General features: G+C 41.3%; 1 protein-coding gene across 3 annotated transcripts; it reads right to left on the bottom strand.

Annotated features, from left to right (window-relative positions):
* Window positions 1-932: 932 nt before the first annotated feature.
* On the bottom strand, window positions 933-19,988 carry parp3.L (poly(ADP-ribose) polymerase family member 3 L homeolog). 3 transcript variants are annotated; one of them, XM_018256892.2, is made up of 11 exons: window positions 19,851-19,988; window positions 15,405-15,628; window positions 12,629-12,754; window positions 12,329-12,532; window positions 11,686-11,812; window positions 10,336-10,559; window positions 9,280-9,441; window positions 9,108-9,194; window positions 4,432-4,609; window positions 3,377-3,523; window positions 933-1,493 (listed from the first exon to the last, which is right to left on the bottom strand). In XM_018256892.2, exons 2-11 carry the CDS (start codon window positions 15,621-15,623, stop codon window positions 1,324-1,326), a joined length of 1,644 nt encoding a protein of 547 aa, XP_018112381.1. In that variant the 5' UTR covers window positions 15,624-15,628; window positions 19,851-19,988; the 3' UTR covers window positions 933-1,323.
* Between the last annotated feature and the right edge of the window lie 358 nt (window positions 19,989-20,346).

Genomic DNA, 20,346 nt, shown 5'->3' with positions numbered 1-20,346 from the left:
CAGCCTTGCAGTTTAGGATATAGTACTGTGCAAGTGAAACGCAAGATGTGAAACTGTCACATAGGCCTTATTTACGCAAAATAATTTTATTGAGTCACATTTTGTTGGACGGTGAATTTTGTATTAACTCCTGGGGGATGAAGGAATGAAACACAAAGATTATGCAGGTGGTTTGAGAATCACTTGGAGAAAAGGTTGAACTTCATGGACACGTAACTTGAAGAATCTGCCCAATCATAGGGTGTTCTGCATGAAAGGGGTTGGACATACCCAGGATGACCCGGACACTTGGCAACAAGGGCTTATGGGATTCCTCAGCAGCCTCAGATAAAACACTGGGACACCTCTGAATATCCCAGTGAGAACATTCCAACCCAGTACCAGGCAAATTGTAATATTAGCAACTAAATAAATACTATATACTGAATAAATATCAAAAAAATACACAATTTTTTTTTACACGTGTTTAGGTCTTGGAGTATTGGAAATAAAGCTACAAGCTAGCTTAAAAGAGTAGCCAGTAACATACTAAAAGGGGCACTTCCCTTAGAAACAGAAGGTTGTGCATATTGATTTACTCCCTCTTGCAGTTAATGAATTATATTTTTTTATTCTAACAGAATCCCTTAACTTTATGGAACGATCTTACATCCCCTGAAAACTCTCTGTTATGTGTGTATTGTTGCATTTCTGCCCCAGAAGCCATAACTAAGCATAACTAACTGCATTCACAGGTAACTTGCACTTGATCTTTGTTCACCAATAACTAATTAAAAGATATGTTGGACATTACACGTATAAGCTCAGGGTGAATCCTGTGTAGGGCTGATCTGTACAGAGATGGGGTCTGTATATGTAGATGGAGCTCCTGATCCCCGTAGCCTGTTATGTGTATAGTGCTGTGTAGCTGCAATAACTTCTGACAGCTGCAGTAGGTTTTGGATAATCTAGATTTACTCTTACATATTACAGTAATGGTCTCATGACCATAAAAATAATATTAACAATAAAAAAAACTATTTAAAATAACCTCATGAAAACCTTTATATAGTTCAAATATATAACAAGGTCCAAACAGCACTTCCCTTGTATCTAAAGGGGTCTGGCCATATCTAAGGTTATTAGAACTGTACTGTAATAAGTATATCACATGCACTGTATTTCTCCTAAAGTTATAGAATTTCAAAGCACAAATATTAATATGATTATTAATAGTATCTTCATGTGAGTACAATGCATGATAAAGTGCCTCTGAGAATACAAATCTATATAACGGTTATACAGTGGCTGCAAAGGAGCAAAAAGGCGAGAATTAGATAAGATTTAGAACTGGAGCAGCAGAAGGTAGCGCAGACGGGCCTGGCTCTCCTTATACACCAAGTACTCGCTCTGACTAAACGACGTGCAATTGTATTTTTCCATCTTGATAGGAGGTCCTTGTGGAACAGTTATCTTCCGCCCATCTAAAGCCAGAACACGGTCCTTAGCAGGGTCTGTAAACAGAAGCAGAATCCTTTATGATTGATAAATACATGAAGACTATTAAACAGGCATCTAGAAACCTGTCTTTTGGAAGCTACCATTATCCTATATCTGTGATCCCCAACCAGTGTCTCCAGAGCAATATGTTGCTCACCAACCCCTTGGATGTTGCTCTCAGAGACCTCAAAACAGGTGTTTATTTTGAATTCCAGGTTTGGGGCAAGTTTTAGTTGCATAAAAACTTCCACGTAGGGTGCAAGTTCATATAGGGGCTACCAAATAGCCAATCATAATTTGTATCAGGCACTCCCAGTGACTTTTTTCATGCTTGTATTGTTCCTTAAATCTTTTTACATATGAATGTGGCTCACGAGTAAAAAAGGTTGGAGACCCCTGTCCTACACTATAACACAGTTTAGGAGAACCTTGCTGGGCTTAGCTATTCAAAGTGTGAACACAGCTGGTATAGAGAGGGATTTAAAGTGACACTACCCTTCTCTTGTAATCCAGGAGCTGCACAGGCCAGTATGGAATCAGTGCCAAGTTGAGAAGATGGGTTCAAACATTAGCACCATTGGATCTCTGAGCTCAGTACAAGAAGGCAGTTGTTCCCTTTCCCTTAAAGGAAAACTATACCCCCCAAACAATGTAGGTCTCTATAAAAAGATATTGCATAAAACAGCTCATATGTAAAATCCTGCTTCATGTAAATAAACAATTTTCATAATAATATACTTTTCTAGTAGTATGTGCCATTGGGTAATCATAAATAGAAAATTGCCATTTTAAAAAATAAGGGCCGCCCCTTGGGATCGTAGGATTCACTGTGCTCACAAACATACCAACAAACCATACATGTTAGGTCACATGAGCCAATTCACAGACAGAATTGTGTCTTTTGCTTCCACACTTCTTCCTGTTACAGTTAGAGTTGAAGTATTTCTGGTCAGGTGATCTCTGAGGCAGCACAGAGACCATCACGAAATGGTGGCTCAAGGCAAGAGATGTAAAAGGGCAATAGTTACTTAAATATATATTCCAGTTTGGTAATATTCTTTAATATGCCACTTAATATGATATGAACTATCTTTTGCTTAAGTGTTCATTTTGGGAGTATAGTTTTCCTTTAAAGTAGTTTACTAGGAGGTAGCAAAAGTTAGGCACCCCCAAGTGATTGTATATACTTCCCTGAAACCCCAGGCTGGTGTTCCTTTCAGAATAAAACTGCACTGGTCTGGGGGTTCTTCCAGCGAGCACCACGGAGTAATCGGCTTCCTTCTTCTTCTTTCTTTGCGCGGGGGTGCATGTGCAGTAGCTCGAAAATCTGGAACTTTAATGAAGAAGTCGGCTATTTCGTTCTACTGCACATGCATCTGCCCTGGGAAATTTGAAGAAAGAAGAAGAAGGAAGCCGATCTCTCCGTGGTGCTCACTGGAAGAATCCCCGGACCGGTGCAGTTTTCTGCAGATGGAGCACCGGCCTGAGGTTTCAGGTAAGCAGCCCCAAGTAAACGCAGCCTTTACTTCTCCTTTAATACTGAATCTTACACATAATACTACCATTCCAAAACCAAATGTATACATGTAAAAATAGAGCAGGAAAAGCCTAACGGATGAATGTATATTAATTGCCGGTATATGAGTTGCTGTGAGTGATTCACTCATTCCCAGGAATCCTATGTAGTTATACAAGAAATGGAGAACCAAGGCTTTAATTTTGGGTTGCCTTATGCATTCAGCAATATATAATTTATTCTATAAGCCTTTTTTTTCCTTAGAGTGGGCATTGGGTATATGGAGACATAGCAGATCTGAAAAGACCAATAAATGAGGGGAACAGGCATAGTAACTTGGGCTACAACTACTGCTTCATATATGTTGTGCATCTTCATTACCCGGTTCGGTGCACCCACGAGCCACCACACTGTCGTAGCCCTTTGGTGGGGATTTCAAGCTGCAATCATCCATTGTGATGTGGTGCTCCTTCCCTAAAGCCACTTCATTTAGAAACATGATGCCAAGGTTCTTAGAGGTACAACCAACTGCAAAGACAGAAACTCCCTTAGAAATCACTTTCTTCACAATAGACAACCAATACAGGTATGAGACCTGTTATTTAGAATGCTTAGGACCTGGGGTTTTCCGAATAAAGTATCTTTCCGTAATTTGGATCTTCATACCTAAAAGGGGTTGTTCACCTTTGAGTTAACTTTTAGTATGATGTAGAGAGTGATATTCTCAGACAATTTTGCATAGGATTTGATTCTTTATTATTTGTGTTTTTTTTTAATTATTTAGCTTTTTATTTAGCAGCTCTCCAGTTTGCAATTTCAGCAATCTGGCTGCTAGTGTCCAAATTACCCCAGCAACCATGCATTGGTTGGAATAAGAGGCTGGAATATGAATAGGAGAAGGGAATAGAAAGATGAGCAATGAAAATAAGCAATAACAATACATTTGTAGCTTCACAGAGCATTTGTTTTTTAGATTGGGTCAGTGACCCCCGTTTGAAAGCTGGAAAGAGTCAGAAGAAAAAGGCAAATTATTAAAAAAAAACTATAAAAAATAAATAATGAAGACCAAATGAAAAGTTGCTTTGAAATGGCCATTCTATAACATACCAAGAGTTAACTTAATGGCGAACCACCCCTTTAAGTCTACTAGAAAATCATGAAATAAACCACATAGGATTGTTTTTGCCTTCAAAAAGGATTAATAAAACAAGGTATTGTTTTATTATTACAGAGAAAAATATGGATTATTTGGATAAAATGGAGTCCATGGGAGATGAACTTTCCATAATAAAGAGCTTTCTGGATAACGGGTTTCTGGATAACGAATCCCATACCTGTACTATAGCAAAAGTGCACAGTATCTTGCGTTTCTCAAACTGTAACAAGGACACACTGCCATATTGTAACACAACAAACAGTTTATATCGCTAACTTACCATATCCAGCAGATTTACTGTTCTCAGAGGCAAAGTAGATTCCTTTCCCAACACGACCCCCTGAATGCGGCATAATGCGAAGGCCACTTTTTAATATAGCAACTACCACCGCTATGTTAGTACCATGCCAGAGCAGGCGGCGGTTATCAATGTCTTTATGGGCATTTAATCTCTCCTCCTGCCAGGGGAAAAAACACGATATTTTTGCATACTACGTCCTGCATTGTAAATGACCCTATAGTGTGTTAATGATACAACTTGCACACTGTATGTTAGGCTAATGTGAAGCACTGATCACAGAAATTTAGTTTATATATTGGCAGATATAATGAACAGATTACGTAGATGTCCTGTTTAGATGTGATGCACAGGATACACAATTAAAGTGTTTGTATGTGGCAGATGTGATGCACAGGTCACATAAATACAGTGTACTTTAGGGCACAGGTTACACAAATGCAGTGTATATACATGAGAAATGTGATACACAGGATACAGTAATGCAGTGTGTGGTTGTTTGTCTGTATACTCCTGACGAAGATCCCTGTGGGGGATCGAAAAAGTGAGTCTAATACATATTTTTCTTATTTTTGACTTAAAACCCTGTGAGTGACGCTATACTTTGTGTGTGTGTGTGTGATATATATATATATTGTAAAAGTCGGAGGGTATATATAGTGGATGGCAGATATCTATCCCCCTTCTTTAGGTTTTGAGCCATCACTTAAAGAGTCACCCCTTAAGAGACACCATAGGGTTAACCAGCCAGAGGTGTGGGCTTGACATCCAAGGGACGTTCTAAGGAAGTGAGAAGCAGGTGAAGTGGTGGGAAAAATGGAGTGAGAAGGAGTTCACGTTGTAGTAACTTGCTGTTCACTAGGGAAAGAGTGAGTGAGACTATTTACTCCATGCAGACTGAACAATGTACTTGGCTGAAGTAAGCTATTTTGTATTTTTCGACTTGTGTTGCTGAATTCAAGTCTATTTTTCTGTTGTCACTTTATGGCTACTGGTAAAGTTGTTTTTCCTTTACTCTGGAGTGGCCTGCAATTATGGTGCAAATCCTGGTGTGATCCCCCCAAACTTCACAATATATTCATATAGGAAAATTGATTGACAAATGCAGCATGTATATATGGGAAATGTAATGCACATGATACAGTAATACAGTCTGTACATATGGGAAATGTGTGTATATACATGACAAAAGTAATGCACAGGTTACACAAGTGTAGTGTTTGTATACATGGGAAATGTGATGCACGGGTTATGGAAATGCAGTGTGTATTTATGGAAATGTAATGCACAGGTTACAGAAAGGAATATTTTAGTAATTACTGTTAAATCGTTTTCTCTCATCCTACATTGGGGGGCACAGGCACCATGGGGATAAAGATCCTGCAGCTTGGAGAGTGGACACTAAGGGGCAAATTCACTAAGATTCGTAGTTGCGCCAGGCGTAACTTCGCCACACTTCGCCAGGTGTAGTTTCGCTAGCGCTCCACAAATTCACTAAAATCCGAAGTTGCCCTCAGGGGTAGCGTAAGGTTGCGCTAGCGTTGATTCGCTAAGTGAAGCGAAGTTACGCTAGCGATGGTTAATTTGCATACGGCGCCAAATTCAAATTTCAATGGAGGAATATGTAGCAGCTCTACAAATGCCTGGAAAACCTTCAAAACATCAAATAAAATTTTTATTTTGCACTACACATGTGCCCACTGTATAGTTAAGTTGCCATGAGTTATGAAATGTAGGGGGGAAGGAGGGGAGCCCCAAAAATTTTTTCGATCTTTTTCAGCCTATCACCCATAATATAGAAAAAACGCCAGCGTTTTTTGGGACTTAGAAAAAATTTGAACTTTTTTTGAAGAAATCCCTATCTACTCTATTGCGCTTCGCCTGGTCTGAGGTGGCGAAGGAAGTCTAGCGTAAAAGGTAGCGTTAAGTACAATGCGTGCGTTGTGAATTTGCGTAGTTACGTCCGTTGCGCAAATTCGCCAAACATCGGCCATTGTTAGTGCTGAATCGTCAGATACAGGTAGAATTCCATTGTTTCAACCTGTATTTCTACCTGTATATCTGACGATTCAGCTCTACTCGTGTGTATTGAAGATCTTTTCCAAGAAAGATTGTAATTGTTATGTCTATGATCACCTTAAGAGTTAAAGATGACTCCTCCTCCTGCTCTGGGCTTCAACCCTTGCCTCCTCCTACTCTCTCCAGTTTCTGACCGAAGAAGGAGTAACTCGCCATATCACCCAAAACAGAGAAGGAGTCTCCCACCCCTTATCATAACCTAATTAACACCATAATCATGATGGAAGAAGAACTTTTTCTATGGCCTGCAGAGGCCCTACATATTCATCTTTTTTTTTTAACATTGAGGCGAGGCATGTGTCCCCCAATGTAGGATGAGAGAAAAGGTTTTAACGGTAAGTACTAAAATCTTCCTTTCTCTCACCAATATTGGGGGACCCAAAGCAACCCCTGAGGGCGGGACCTGTACCCGTTGATCATGTTCAAATAAGAACAGTCTGTAACACCTTCCTCCCAAAGCTGGCTTCAGCTGAAGTGTGTGAAGCCTGTAGAAGCTTGTGAAGGTGTGAGGGGATGACCAAGTAGCGGCTTGACACACTTGCTCGGCCGACACTTGGTGGCGAACAGCCCAGGAAGTACTGACTGAATGAGTGAGCTCGGATTTTGAAGGGGGCGGCTTGCCCTTTACAACATAAGCTCTGATGATAGTGGAGTGAATCCATTTCGCTATGGTCAACTTAGCTGCCTTCATTCCTCTTTTGCTACCATCTGGAAGAATGAAAAGAGAATCTGCTTTTCTAATCCCTTTTGTAGCTTCCAAGTAGCTCTTGATTGCTCGGACGACATCTTGCCTGTAAGGTGCCTTTCTTGTGAATTCTTTGGTTCAAGACAGGGCGACGGAACCACAAAATCCTGATTTAGGCGAAATTCCGAAACAAATTTTGGTAAAAATTCTGGTGTCGATCTCAAAACCACCTTATCACAATGGATGATAGTAAAAGGAGACTTGCACAATAATGCTGCCAGTTCTGATATTCTGCAGGCCGATGTGATCGCCAAAAGAAATACCACCTTCTCAGTAAGTGTGAGCAGTGGAATTGAATCCAGTGGTTCAAAGGGGTCCTCTTGGAGGATTGACAGTACCAAATTTAGGTCCCAAGGGGGGAACTGGATACCTATAGGGAGGCACTAGTCTGGTAGCCCCTTGTAAAAAAGTCTTAATATTGTTGCCGGTCGCTATCCTCCGCTGAAAGAGAATGGAAAGTGCTGAGACTTGTAAATTCAGTGAGCTCAGAGCTAGTCCCTTTGCGAGACCTTACTGTAGAAAAGAGAGAATGCCTTTGTCCTTTGCCTTTCTCTGGTCTTTTCCTCTCAATTCGCACCAACCAATGAAAGTCTTCCACACTCTGTGGTATATCTTTGCTGAGACCAGTTTTCAAGCTCGTAGCATGGTGGGGATCACCTCTTTGGGAGCTCTGGGTGCCTCCAATACTAGGGCCTCAAGAGCCATGCCGTTAAAGTCCATAGATGTGAATTCTGGTCGACAATCGGTCCCTATGTGAGTAGGTCTTCTCTCAAAGGGAGATGTAGGGTCATGTCTGCCACCATGTCTACTAGTTCTGCCAACCACAGTCTTCAGGGCCAAGAGGGGGCCACCAAGATTGTTTGAGTCTTTTCCCGCCTGATTTTCTTGATGACTCTTGGTATGAGAACAAGGGAGGAAAGATGTAGGCTAGAGAGAATGTCCAGGGTAAGGGATTCCGCTGATGCCCCTCAGTCCGAGTCCTGATAATGCCACTGCCATGATCTTTGTGGAAACGCAGGAGACCGATGACAGGCCAAAAGGTAGGGCCACAAACTGCCAGTGGTTCCCCACATCATAGAACCTCAGAAATCTGTGGTGATTGGGATGAATAGGTATGTGCAGGTATTCGTCCTTTATATCTATTACTGACATGAGTTTGTGTTTTCCCATTTACATTAGGAGGATTGTATTGTTTCCATCTTGAAATGGTAGGTTTTGACTAACCTGTTGAGGGTCTTTAGGTCTAGCACCGATCTGTAGGAACCATCCTTCTTGGGTACAATGAAGAGGTTTGAATAAAATCCCTTCCCCTTGTCTGATTGTGGGACCAGTTGGATGATCCCTGAATCTGCTAGATCCTGGATTACTTTTAGTAACGCCTCTCATTTGTGACTCATTGGAAGTCAGGATGTCAGGAGAATCTGTAGGCGGCAGATGCCCACCGGCAGGTGGGCATCTGCTGAAGGCATCTGGCTGATGGGGCACTGGCTACAGATATACTCTCGCCCCATCGTGGCATGACCTGCACCGTAGTTAGATCACATGCTCCTGCCACAGGGTGTCCATGTTCTCTTCTGAGGACACTAAAAGAAACTGGTGAGGGTAAGAGGCGGCAGGGGATGAAGCCCAGAGCTGGAGGAGGAGTCATCTTTAACTCTTAGAGTCCACTCTCCAAGCTGCAGGATCTTCATCCCTATGGTGCCTGTGTCCCCCAATATAGGTGAGAGAAATACAGTGTGTACTTATGGGAAATGTGATGCACAGGTTACAGAAATGCAGTGTGTATTTATGGGGAATGTGATGCACAGGATAAGAGTGCAGCATGTACACCCACCTCTTTTTCTCTGTTAACGGACCACACGTTCAAGATCTTCAGTGGGCTGTATGAGGGGCCAGTATTTTTCACATATGTATTTATCACCTGTGACAAATTACAATTCAGTTACACAGACATGTCTCCTTATTGGCTGAGGTCATGCTCCACCCCCAATTTCTATATGTTTCACCTTGTACTCCTCAGACTTTGTATCCAGGAGACTGAGGTCGCACTTGAGAAGCCCATAATCAACATCCAGAGGGTGGGGAACTTCTTGTACCTTTTCCTCCTCCTCCTCCTTCTTCACCTTGTCTGCCTGCAGGGTCTGAGCTAGCTCTATGTCTGCCAGCACCTAAGGACAAGAGAGAAGTACTAAGAGACAGACATTGCGCGGGACAACAACTGTATTAGACAAACCCAAAGAACTAATTTCATATACTGCACACACAAGATTAAAGGAACAGTAACACCAAAAAATTAAAGTGTATTGAAAATATCATGTAATGTTGCCCTACAGTGGTAAAACTGACCGGTTTGCTTCAGAAACACTACAATAGTTCATATAAACAAGCTGCTGTGTAGCAATGGCAGAAATTGAAAAAAGACTATATGGCACAGGTTAAATAGTGGATAACAGATAACACCATTATGTTCTATAGAGCTTATCTGCTGTGTAACCTAAGCCTTTTCTCATTTGAATGGCTGCCCCCATTGCTACACAGAAGCTTATTTTTTTAAACTATAGTAGTGTTTCTGAAGCAAATACATCAGTTTTACCAGTGCAGGGCAACACTGCATTATAATTTTATTACTTTGAAAAAAATTACATTATTTGATGTTACTGTTCCTTTAGTAGCTCTAAATATTGAACTATGTTGAAAAAGGGGTATACTGCCCCTTTAATGTCAAGCTGTAGTGAATTAGAATAGAATGATTTGGGGGTAATACTGTAATAGCTTCAGCCATGCTCTGATGTCATTCTGGGGGCACAATCTAAAGCCAAACACAAAAGCCTACTTTAAGGTAAGGGGGATAATTGGAACTGTAGGAACAACCTAAATTTGATTATATCATGCTCAGATACAGAGTGCTATCTGGCATGTGCATTTCACTTTAACAGGCACAAATAAACAAGGATACAAGAACACTGATAGTTAAGTGTACTTTTAAAGGGGAACTAAAGCACCTGGATGAAATATGGGAGAGAAAACAGACACTGTACAATACTGTAAGACACTGCCAGTACCAGCAACATATCCTTCTTGGCTTGTAAAACCTCCACGGTGTCAATAACTGGAGGTGTTCTACGTCCAAAATTATGTGGGACGATGGTGTAAAATCGGGAGGATAGATCACTCAGCACCCCCTTGTTCGCCTTTCTGTCCAGTGCTGCCTGCAGCTCATCCAAAGCCTCAAAGCCCTTTGCTATCTGTGCCTTGCTCAGCTTCCCCAACGGCATCTTCTTAATGTCTGCAAGAAAAAGCCGCCATGTCTATCACCAGTGTCCCCTTCCATCACGGGAACATGCCCCTGTCCCTGCTGGACACCTCATACTGATCTCAGCGGGATTCCAGCAGGATTTACTGTAACTATTTTCATTATTTACTTTTCATTACTTTTGCATAGCATTGCATAATGAAAAAAATGTTCAATAGTTTTAAATGACATGGAATGTATAAAAATTCACTGGCTGCTGGCAAAATGTTATTCACCACCCAGCAAATGAAATTGTAACGTTTTTCTACCCTGGGCTGGTGCTTCCTTTAACATGTTTTGCACCCCACATCCCAGTGAATTAGCCTTTCCTGGCCACTGAAAGTTATTATTACATTATTAGTTTTATATAGTAAATGTAACAGATATTAAAAGCAGTATCTGAATGGCTGTTTATTATTCTCTGCAATTCTGGATCTGATTCCTAAAACAATGTAGCATATGCCAGCTGAATAACAGACCTGGATGAGAAGTGTTTCAAAAGTCAAACTTTTCAAAAAATCTGATTAACCAATACTACTATCGATTAATATTAGCTTTAAAACTATTGAAAAATGTTTATGTTGGAAAAATGCTTAGTATATTTTTTAATATGCTACAAAAACAGTTTTTGGTGGAATCTCCCTTTAAATTGAGGGTTCCTTGCAGGTCCTTTATGGGTTTTCTTTTGCAGTTCAAAGATATAACAGCATGCACATTTCTGCCACTGAGTCACCTAATAGCAAGTCTGTCAGTCTTCAGTAATATATTGCTATACTAATGCCAATATAAGCTATGCTTTGGGTTCATTAATAGATAATAAAACATCAGTGAAGGGAATATTCTTGCAACTATTAATGACTCCTCGTTTGCAAAAAAACATTTCCCCTTGATATGTCCTTGTGCATTAACTAGTTCCACCTCAATATCTTTCTTTCTTGCTATACTTTTGGAATACTATTAAAATCTATTTATGTCCAGATATGAAATCCTTTTATTCCTTTATTATGTATTCCTTTTAGTCTCTCCTTTCCTTGTACTATGTCCTTATTTTGTGCTTAATCTCCATGTATGTTGGTGTTTTATTAATCAGAAGTCTCTTTATTGACTTCCTCTTCAGTACCTAGATTCATTGTCTGCATGGCTTCCTTGAACATGTCACTGCTGAAGATCAGACTCATTAGGTCCTGTGTGGGTTTGTCAAGGGAACATGGCTTAACCTTTTGGACGGTTCCATCAACTGTGTCTGCCTGTCAAAGAGGGAGACAGACAAATAATTAAGTAGGTCAAAAAAAGGGATAGGAGGTTGAGAGATAATTGGTTTGGGAGAATAGAATTAGAAGTATAGAAAAAACACTGGGTAAACTAACTTGGCTATGAAAGATTTTTGGACCTTATCTGACTCCAATCTCTTTGTTAATATCCTCTCAGACTCTGGGGTATATTTATCAAAAAGTGAAGTCCACAGTCCTCTAGAGTGAAATTCCACCACTCTCCATTCATTTCTATGGCATTTTTAAAAGAGTATTTATCAATGGGTGAAAGCGAAAGCCCGGGCCTAGGGTGGCAACTATTGGGGGGGTGGCATGCCACCACTTGCCGCATCAAGAGATTGAAAAGAAGCAGCGTAAGTGGGGGCAGCAGGTTGGTGAGCAGCAGGGGGGTTGCGGGGTATGAGTGCAGAGGATGAGTGTAAGTGATGGAGGGGGGCGTAGGGGCGAAGATATCTTAAAATCCAGCCCTACATTTTAATAATTTAAGCTCACCTTGACAGTAGCCTCCCCCGACCCTTCATCGTCATCATCATCATTATGTTGCACCTCAATCATTGTGTACTTCCCGGGATGGGCAGTGAAATTCTCTCTTTCTGACCATGAGTTCTTGGTTTTGTCCTTGAACTTCTTCTCAAAATCTTTCTGTGCACCAGCCAGATTGGGGAATGGGGAAAGCTTAGACTGTCCGAGCTCACCCTAAATGCAATAGATATTGGGTGTCTCTTTAAGCACCACAAAATCTCTGTTGGGGTGCAGCAATATTATCAGAAAAAGTCACACTAATATACTCACCACTCGGCCCCAGCGGTTCCAACAATAAGACTCTTTTTTGCTTGTAATTAGTTGGATAACATAAAACTTATTGTTGTTGCTTCCAATGTTCGTTTGGTTTAACATACAATCATAATCTTCATACACCTGAGACAGAACATATTTAAGAGGGGCAGTTAACACGAGGCAATGGTTTAGCTTCAAAACAGGAACTTATTATGTTCACATTATTAAACTAGAACGCACATTTTAAAACTAAAGCTATACAAAGAATGATGTTTTACACATAATGCCCTGAGCTTCTCTACCAGCCCATATCCACTACAATCCTTTAGTAGCAAAAATCTGTGTCTCCAGAGATGCTCCAGTAGCTCCCCATCTTCTTGTCTGCTGATTAACTGCATATTCTCCGGGCTACTGTCACTTACCTGGCTCACAACACTGTAAAGACACAATATATAATTTATGTTACCAAGCTACTGAGCATTTAATTCAGACCAGTCATTGGGCATGAGAAGTGAATAATAATCAGTACCGAAGCATCAGCTTCTATGACAAATTTGACTTTCTGCTATGATGATTTTCCGATGAACGATAAACTTAGCTTGTTAACAGCACCCCATAGCAGACTGAGCATGTGCAGTTCCACTGACACTCAAAATGGATCAATAATCTTATAGGGCTGCTGTGCCCCTGGGCTGGTACAGTAGGTTCAATATTAAAAATAAGTTATTTCTAACCAGATTCCTTTAGTTCTTTGGTTTCTAGCAATTGGCAATTAGCATTAAGCATGGGCAATTAGGGAATTATGGCAAAATACAGTTGGCCACATACTTACAATAGGATGTAAAGCATGCACTTGGGTGCTTCTGATTAATGGGTGAGAGAGTAAATGTTGTTCACAACTCATTTTAAAATAACAAGCATGCACTAAACCACTTGAAGCTTAGCATGTGAGCTTTGGCAGGGTTTTTGTGCCAGTACAACACACTAAGGGCAGAGACACACGTGGAGATTCGGGGGGGGGGGAATAGTCGCCCAGCGACTTGACTCTTCATCGGGCAACTAATCTCCCCGCAGGATGGCAATCATTTCTCCGAAGCCGCCTGAAGTTTCCTTGTGATTGATTAGATTCTAGCCGGCAGGAAGGCAGTTCAGGGAGATTAGTCGCGCGATGATGAGTCGACTTGTCGCTGGGCGACTGAATCTCCCCGAATCTCAACGTGTGTCTCTGCCCTAATAATACAAACTTCAGGTCAACAGAGTCTGACCTATGGTCTATATTACCAAACAGGAAAATTAGCAAATGCACTCACACACCCTAGCCTTGGATAGAAGATAGTCCCTGGTGCACAGCAATGGTAGAATCGGCGTCCCACCTTGAATTGACGAATCAAAAGGAAATTCACTGGCACACAGGTAATACTAGCAGGGTAAACCCTTGCTATTTTATTCAATGGTTTGCATGCTGCAAACCATTGAATAAAATAGCAAGGGTTTACCCTGCTAGTATTACCTGTGTGCCAGTGAATTTCCTTTTGATTCTATATTACAAAACAGGCACAAGGTGAACATAGACAATAGGGCCTGTCTTATCCTCTTAAAGGAGAAGGAAAGGGTATACTTAAATAGCCTTCTAACAAAAGTCTTTTGCGCATAGAACTTACTGAGAGTTTGTATATTTTCCTCCCTGGTCTGATGTGTAAGCAGCGACACTCTCCTTAGACTGCATTGTGTGACTCGGGTGACGTCACTCTTTTCACAGCCATCTTCCGCTCAGCCTTGATGCGCATAGGCATAATGTAGTTGTAGTGCGCATGTCCTTGGGGCGAGTAAAATGTTTTTTTTTTCTGGGCGCATGCGTATTAAGAAGAAAGAAGTAGCCGTCGCAACCTTACTAATATGGTGCCTGCCTGGATATATATATATGCGAACACAGACATCCATTATATAAGATTTGACTGATATATGAGCATTTTTAGAATAGCGTTTCAGGAGGTCTGGGGGAGTACAATAAAAGGAGAAAGGTATAGTTTTTTTTCCCTTTCCTTCTCCTTTAAACTGCAAACCAGAAACTCTGCACACTGATCAAATAGCATATTATTAATTTGACCAGTGTGCAGGGTTTATGGTGTACAGTGTTATGTTTATTCCATCTTTCATTTGGAGGAGATGTTTTTATATTCCTGCATCTGAATAATCCTATTTCACTAAACATGGCAGTTAGCTGCATTGCCCTCCATTTACTCTAAGCATTTGTATATCCCCTTAAAGGAACAATGACACCAAAAGTGAAAGTGTTTTAAAGGAATGAAAATATAATGTACTGTTGCCCTGCACTGGTAAAACTGGTGTGTTTAGTTTACAAACACAACTATAGTTTATAGAAACAAGCTACTGTGTAGCCCGGGGGGGGGGGGGGGGGAGGGAGCCATTCAAGTACAGGATACACAGTAGATAACAGAAAAGTGCAGAATAATCCATTGTACACTACAGAGTTTATCTGTTATCTGTTGTGCATCCTGTGCCTTTTCTCCTTTTTCAGCTTTGAATGGCTGTCCCCATGGCTACACAGCAGCTTGTTTATACAAACTATAATGTTTCTGAAGCAAACACACCCATTGTACCAGTGCAGCGCAATAATACATTACATGTTCATTACTTTAAAACACTTTCATTTTTTGGTGTAACTGTTCCATTAAATTGACCTGCATTTTGGTTCCTAGAGTCACTGATATGCAGTGCAAAGGTAACATATGTCTTGCTCTGGCATTCCTAGGCCACTTTGTGTACTCACCTCATAATCTCCACATCCGCTCAGGTGACAACAAGAATCAACTTTGGCCTTCCCTTTCTTCCCTGATGCCGCCTTCAGAGCCTGAACTGCACTCTGGAACCGGTCAGTGGCCTTTACTGGCTGCTCAATCTCTTCCTCTTTAACCTCCTCCTTTACTTTGGTCTTCTTGATTTTCCCAGAAGCCTTTGCCTGGGTGGCTGCCTTCCTTTTTGGAGCCATCTAGTCTGCTGAGAGAAACACAATACGCAATGAAATCAAGCCTCGTGTTTCACCGCCTCCGGAACTATGGACCTGCTGAAAGTGCTCAGAACTGATACTTCTCTTAGAATTGTATTATTACAGCTACACCCTTACAAAAGCAGCTGAAAATGACTGCACTCAGTAAGTCATTTGGTTTACAGACAATTGTTTCTAGGGGCGTATTACACTTTTGTGTACAATTGTACTTGTGTGACTGTTACACTGAGATCAGCAAAGAACAATGACTTAGTTATGTTCTATAGGTGACACTCCTACACACATGCTATGACCTTTGTGTTGACTAACCCCTCCTGAGTTTAATACATAGTAGGTATGTGTGTGTCACCCCCCCCTGAGTGAACACACTGCAAATATAAATACAGAGAGATTATCTCCTTAAAAATGCTATGAAGAAAACCTGCATTTATTTAATATTAACTATATAGATCATTGAATCAAATACTTTTATTTACATTTTTCTATTGCAGTAATTATTATTAAATAAGCATTTCAATTTGTTTAAAGGGTAATACTCTGTAAGAAGGTAAAGAAAGTACCCCGTTTGACCTTTAATAATAGAATTTCCAAATTCCAAGACCACAGTCACGGTTACCCTACAGCCTCCATCTTTGTGGTGTCCCAGGGATATAAAAAATAATAGGCAGCAGCTTTTGGGACAACTCCACCATTCTCCAATTTTCCATTTTCTTTCATTTTTCTGAACCCGGAGTAAATGGCCTTTTTTAACTAATTAAATTTTTTTAATTCTGGAATCCAGATCAATCATGTCTTAAAAATTGGGGCCCCAAAAAAATATTTTTTAAAAAAACATTGGCGCCAGGGCCCCCCTTACAAGTAAAAAAAATTGGGACCCCAAAAAAATATTTTTTAAAAAAACATTGGCGCCAGGGCCGACCTTACAAGTAAAAAAAATTGGGGCCCAAAAAATATTTTTTAAAATAACATTGGTGGCAGGGGCCTATAGAATATTAAAATACTTTGGTGGCCAGGGGATTAAAAAAAAACACAAATTGGTGTTCAGTAGAATTCTCATGGCTTCAAGACTTCAACTTCACCTCCTTTCGTGACTTTTCGCCACTTCAGGACTTCAATTTTGGCTGTTTTCTTGACTTCGGGTCTTTTCGCCACTTCGGCTTCAGCTATTTTCGTGACTTCGGGTGTTTTTGCCGCTTCGGGACTTCGGCTATTATAGGTTATTATAGACTGATTATAATTTGGAAATTCTATTATTAAAGGTCAAACGGGGTACTTTCTTTACCTTGTTACAGAGTATTATATCTGTCAAAGTTACATCCCTGCCTTGACCTTGTGGTTATTAAAGTAGACAACCAAGGTATCAAATGTTTGCTTCATTATTTGTTTAAAGGGCAAATAAAGCAAAGAACTAAACAAAAAAATGAAAAGCTTTCCTTTACTTTGTGCACATATCCAGCTTTATGGCACTAATGCTGTTTGGTATATTCCCATCTTAAAGAAACAGTAGCAATGTTTTTTTTTTTTAATATAAAATAAATGAATATAGCAGTCTTTCTGAAGCAGAGAACTTGTACAAAAGCAGGGCAGTAGTACACTATATTTTAATTACTTTGATACCTTTTTTTTTTGGTGTTACTATTGCTTTAATATGGTAACAAGCCACAGAACACTATTCATGCTGTATCTGAGTACAAGGTACACAAACTGACAGATTTCAAAAGGCAATAACAAGTACATACTACGGAAATACTATACAACCGTGTTCCACACCCTTGTTGCTATACTAGTCTGGAACTGGAATCTTTTTCTTCAACTACAACTTTCAGCTTCCCACCAACAGATTCATGGCAGTGTCGCAGCTGTAATCCGGCAACATGAAGGGCCGCTTGTTGACTGTCACTTGTTCTAGACCTGTGCCAGATTCCTGGCATGGCTTCTGCTCATTGGAAAGCTATACTTGCCAGCAATGTTGTACACTCAACTCAGGACCTTGGGTATGTCACACACCTATACACTTCTTTTCTTCTGATGAACTCACACACACAGGAATACTCACAGTTTCTTCATGGAACTGGAAGGACTGGATCTGACTGCAGAATATTTTGTTGTATTTTGTACACAACTGTTAAAACAACCAAAGTTTTAAGCTGGCCATAGACGCAAAGATCTGATCGTACGAATTGAGGATTCGTACAATTTTCGGAACGTGTGTGGAGAGTCCCGACATTTTTCGTCCGGCGGAGATCGGTCGTTTGGTCGATCGGACAGGTTAGAAAATTTCTGTCGGCTGCCGATAATATCTCTGCATGTATTGGCGATTTTCAGTGGGAGACTGTCACTAGTTTTGGTTGGACAAAGATATCGTACGATTGCTGTCAGGGGCAGAACATTGCTGATCTGTTCTTTAACTAATCTGACTGGTAAGACTTTGATCTGAATGGTTAGTGGCAGGTCGGGAGATGGGAAAGTCCGATCGTACGATGATTCGTACGATCGGATCTTTGCATCTATGGCCAGCTTAAGCCTTTACATACCCTTTAGAGATAACTGTGGTGGGAGGCACAAAATTGGCAATTGGTAAACTCCTTGGGTCAAAAGATACTTATCTCCCCCTCCCTAATTTCCGTGACTGAAGCTATGGACCGAAACTCTTGCTTTATGGGTGGACTGTGGAGGAAACTCTACTGGCAGAGACTCAATTGGTCTTGTCTCAAGAGGAAACCTCGAACGGCTTCGGAAATCCGAATCGGCGACTCATATTTTTGCCGGCGGGAAGGCATTTCGCTAGGCGACTAATCTCCCCGTCTGCCACCAACATAAAGTTCTCACCTGCAGCTACTGCCAACTATGATGCCATGCAGTGCACATGAAAATTCAGGACCAGTGCATGTAAAAATTCTGTTCTCAGGCAAACTGGGCCCTGGCTCCGCATTTCTGTATATACTGCAACACACAGTGGGGCAACAAGTTGGATAGTGGCTCCAGGTAAAAGCCACTGCTCCCAGGGTCACCTAAAAAGTGGTCTGCTTATAGGGGCAATGGGTGCCTTTAAATCAGACTACAGTACCTCTGTTATTTGTATTGCCTTATTGTACAAAATCATTACCAGAATTATTTCTGGAGGAGTCTGGGTCAATATATCTCCCCTACTATACCTACAGCCCCATAGTCACAGATCATACCCAGAGAATATCATTCCTGCCTATCTGATGCATGCTACAGTGTTACTTGCCCTTGGCTGGACCTCCTAAAGACCTAGACCAGTGAAATGATCCCCCATGAGAGCTGCTTCAATACATTTAAACAAAACGTAACCAGTAAATGAACCCAGTTGATCAAAGTCGCATTATCTTAGCTGTGATTTTCCACAGCCAATACTTTTTATGCATGCTAATATACTGCAGCTGAAGCTTTTATTTATCACTTTTTATTTTATGTTTCGCCTTTGTATTGCATTTTTATTCTTTCAATAACTGACTCTCACCATACATTTCTGTTGTTGCCGATTTCTATTTGTGACCCTGGTTACTCATCTTCTGCCTGGAAGTGACTGAGCACAGTGAGTCAAAGTAGCGGAATCTAATCCTGGGGATGCCCCTGCCCTTCTGCACATGTGCCACTGGGTGCCAGGCCTGCCCTCGTCTCTTTGGGATCAGCTGATTATTGAGGTGAATCTTAGCCACTATTCCTTACTATAAATCAGTCAGTAGCAGCTTATATAGCAGGGGAAATCCCTGGGCTGGAGTTAGAGAGGGGGCCCTCACCCTGGCACCTCAGAGGGACAGTGTGGAGGCAAATGATTAACAACTAGCTGATGTTGAACTACACAGCTCCTCAATCCAGTGGTAGCTAAAAGCAGTTGCCATATTGCTTATGTACTTGCCCCCTGGACCCTGCTTTAATGATGGGGATCTGAGGCATCTCTGCTGTACCCCCAAACCAACCTGCGTCACACAAGCTGCTAATAAACAACCAATCCCCGGCCTTCTGTCTGGCAGTTCCGGGTTCATAGCCGCAGGAGGGCTGCAAGTGCAATAGAAGACGCACCCATCTAACAGGATCCTTATCTCCCAGTACACTGTATCAGTGCAGATTGTCAGCTCTTGCTTCAAGTCGTGCAGAACATCACATTTAGGAACAGTTGTGTCCAGCATCCACAGCCATCATTGACTAACACCCAGTGTCGCCCTCTAGCCGCAGATAACTTACCTTCTTCCCTGGGCGCTAGGAGATTCTTGAGAGCAGCGACTTTGCCCTATGGCTAGAACTTCTACTGTACGGAGCAGGGCAAGTCACAGCAAGCCCACTGTGATGAACACGCCCCGTACCCGCCCACTCCGTGATAACCACGCCCCAACCCGTTTCACAGCATTATTAAAGCGGCCCAGTCAGTGGTAACCACGCCCTTCATGTCGTGCCGAGGGCGTGTTTATATTGTAAGCGGTAAATGTATTCAGGAAGTGTGTAAGCCACGCCCATACACGTATCCTTTCTGTCAGACTGACACAGTGACACTAGTGGTGGAAGCCGGGGGTTTGGCCGGACATGTTTCTGTAGTGTTTGACCCACAAAACTTGTTTTTATAATGCAAGAGGCTTAAATAAGGAGCAGATTTAGAAAATGGCCAGGCCTTCAGCACAAAATGGTTTCTGCTGTGGAATGATGAGTACAAAGGAAATATTTGTTAGTGGGATAGATCTAATAA

Source organism: Xenopus laevis, chromosome 4L (assembly GCF_017654675.1).
Source record: "Xenopus laevis strain J_2021 chromosome 4L, Xenopus_laevis_v10.1, whole genome shotgun sequence".
Classification (NCBI taxonomy): Eukaryota; Metazoa; Chordata; class Amphibia; order Anura; family Pipidae; genus Xenopus; species Xenopus laevis.
Note: the sequence above shows the minus strand (reverse complement) of the source record. Positions and strands in the feature narration are given on the sequence as shown.

Excerpts from the sequence above, each read along its gene's own strand:
- parp3.L (XM_018256892.2), bottom strand. The coding sequence starts at position 15,623 with ATGGCTCCAAAAAGGAAGGCAGCCACCCAGGCAAAGGCTTCTGGGAAA. Across the intron at positions 12,755-15,404 it reads GCGGATGTGGAGATTATGAG|GTGTATGAAGATTATGATTG; the intron begins GTGAGTACACAA and ends GTTCTGTCTCAG. Across the intron at positions 9,195-9,279 it reads CAAAGTCTGAGGAGTACAAG|GTGATAAATACATATGTGAA; the intron begins GTGAAACATATA and ends AATTTGTCACAG.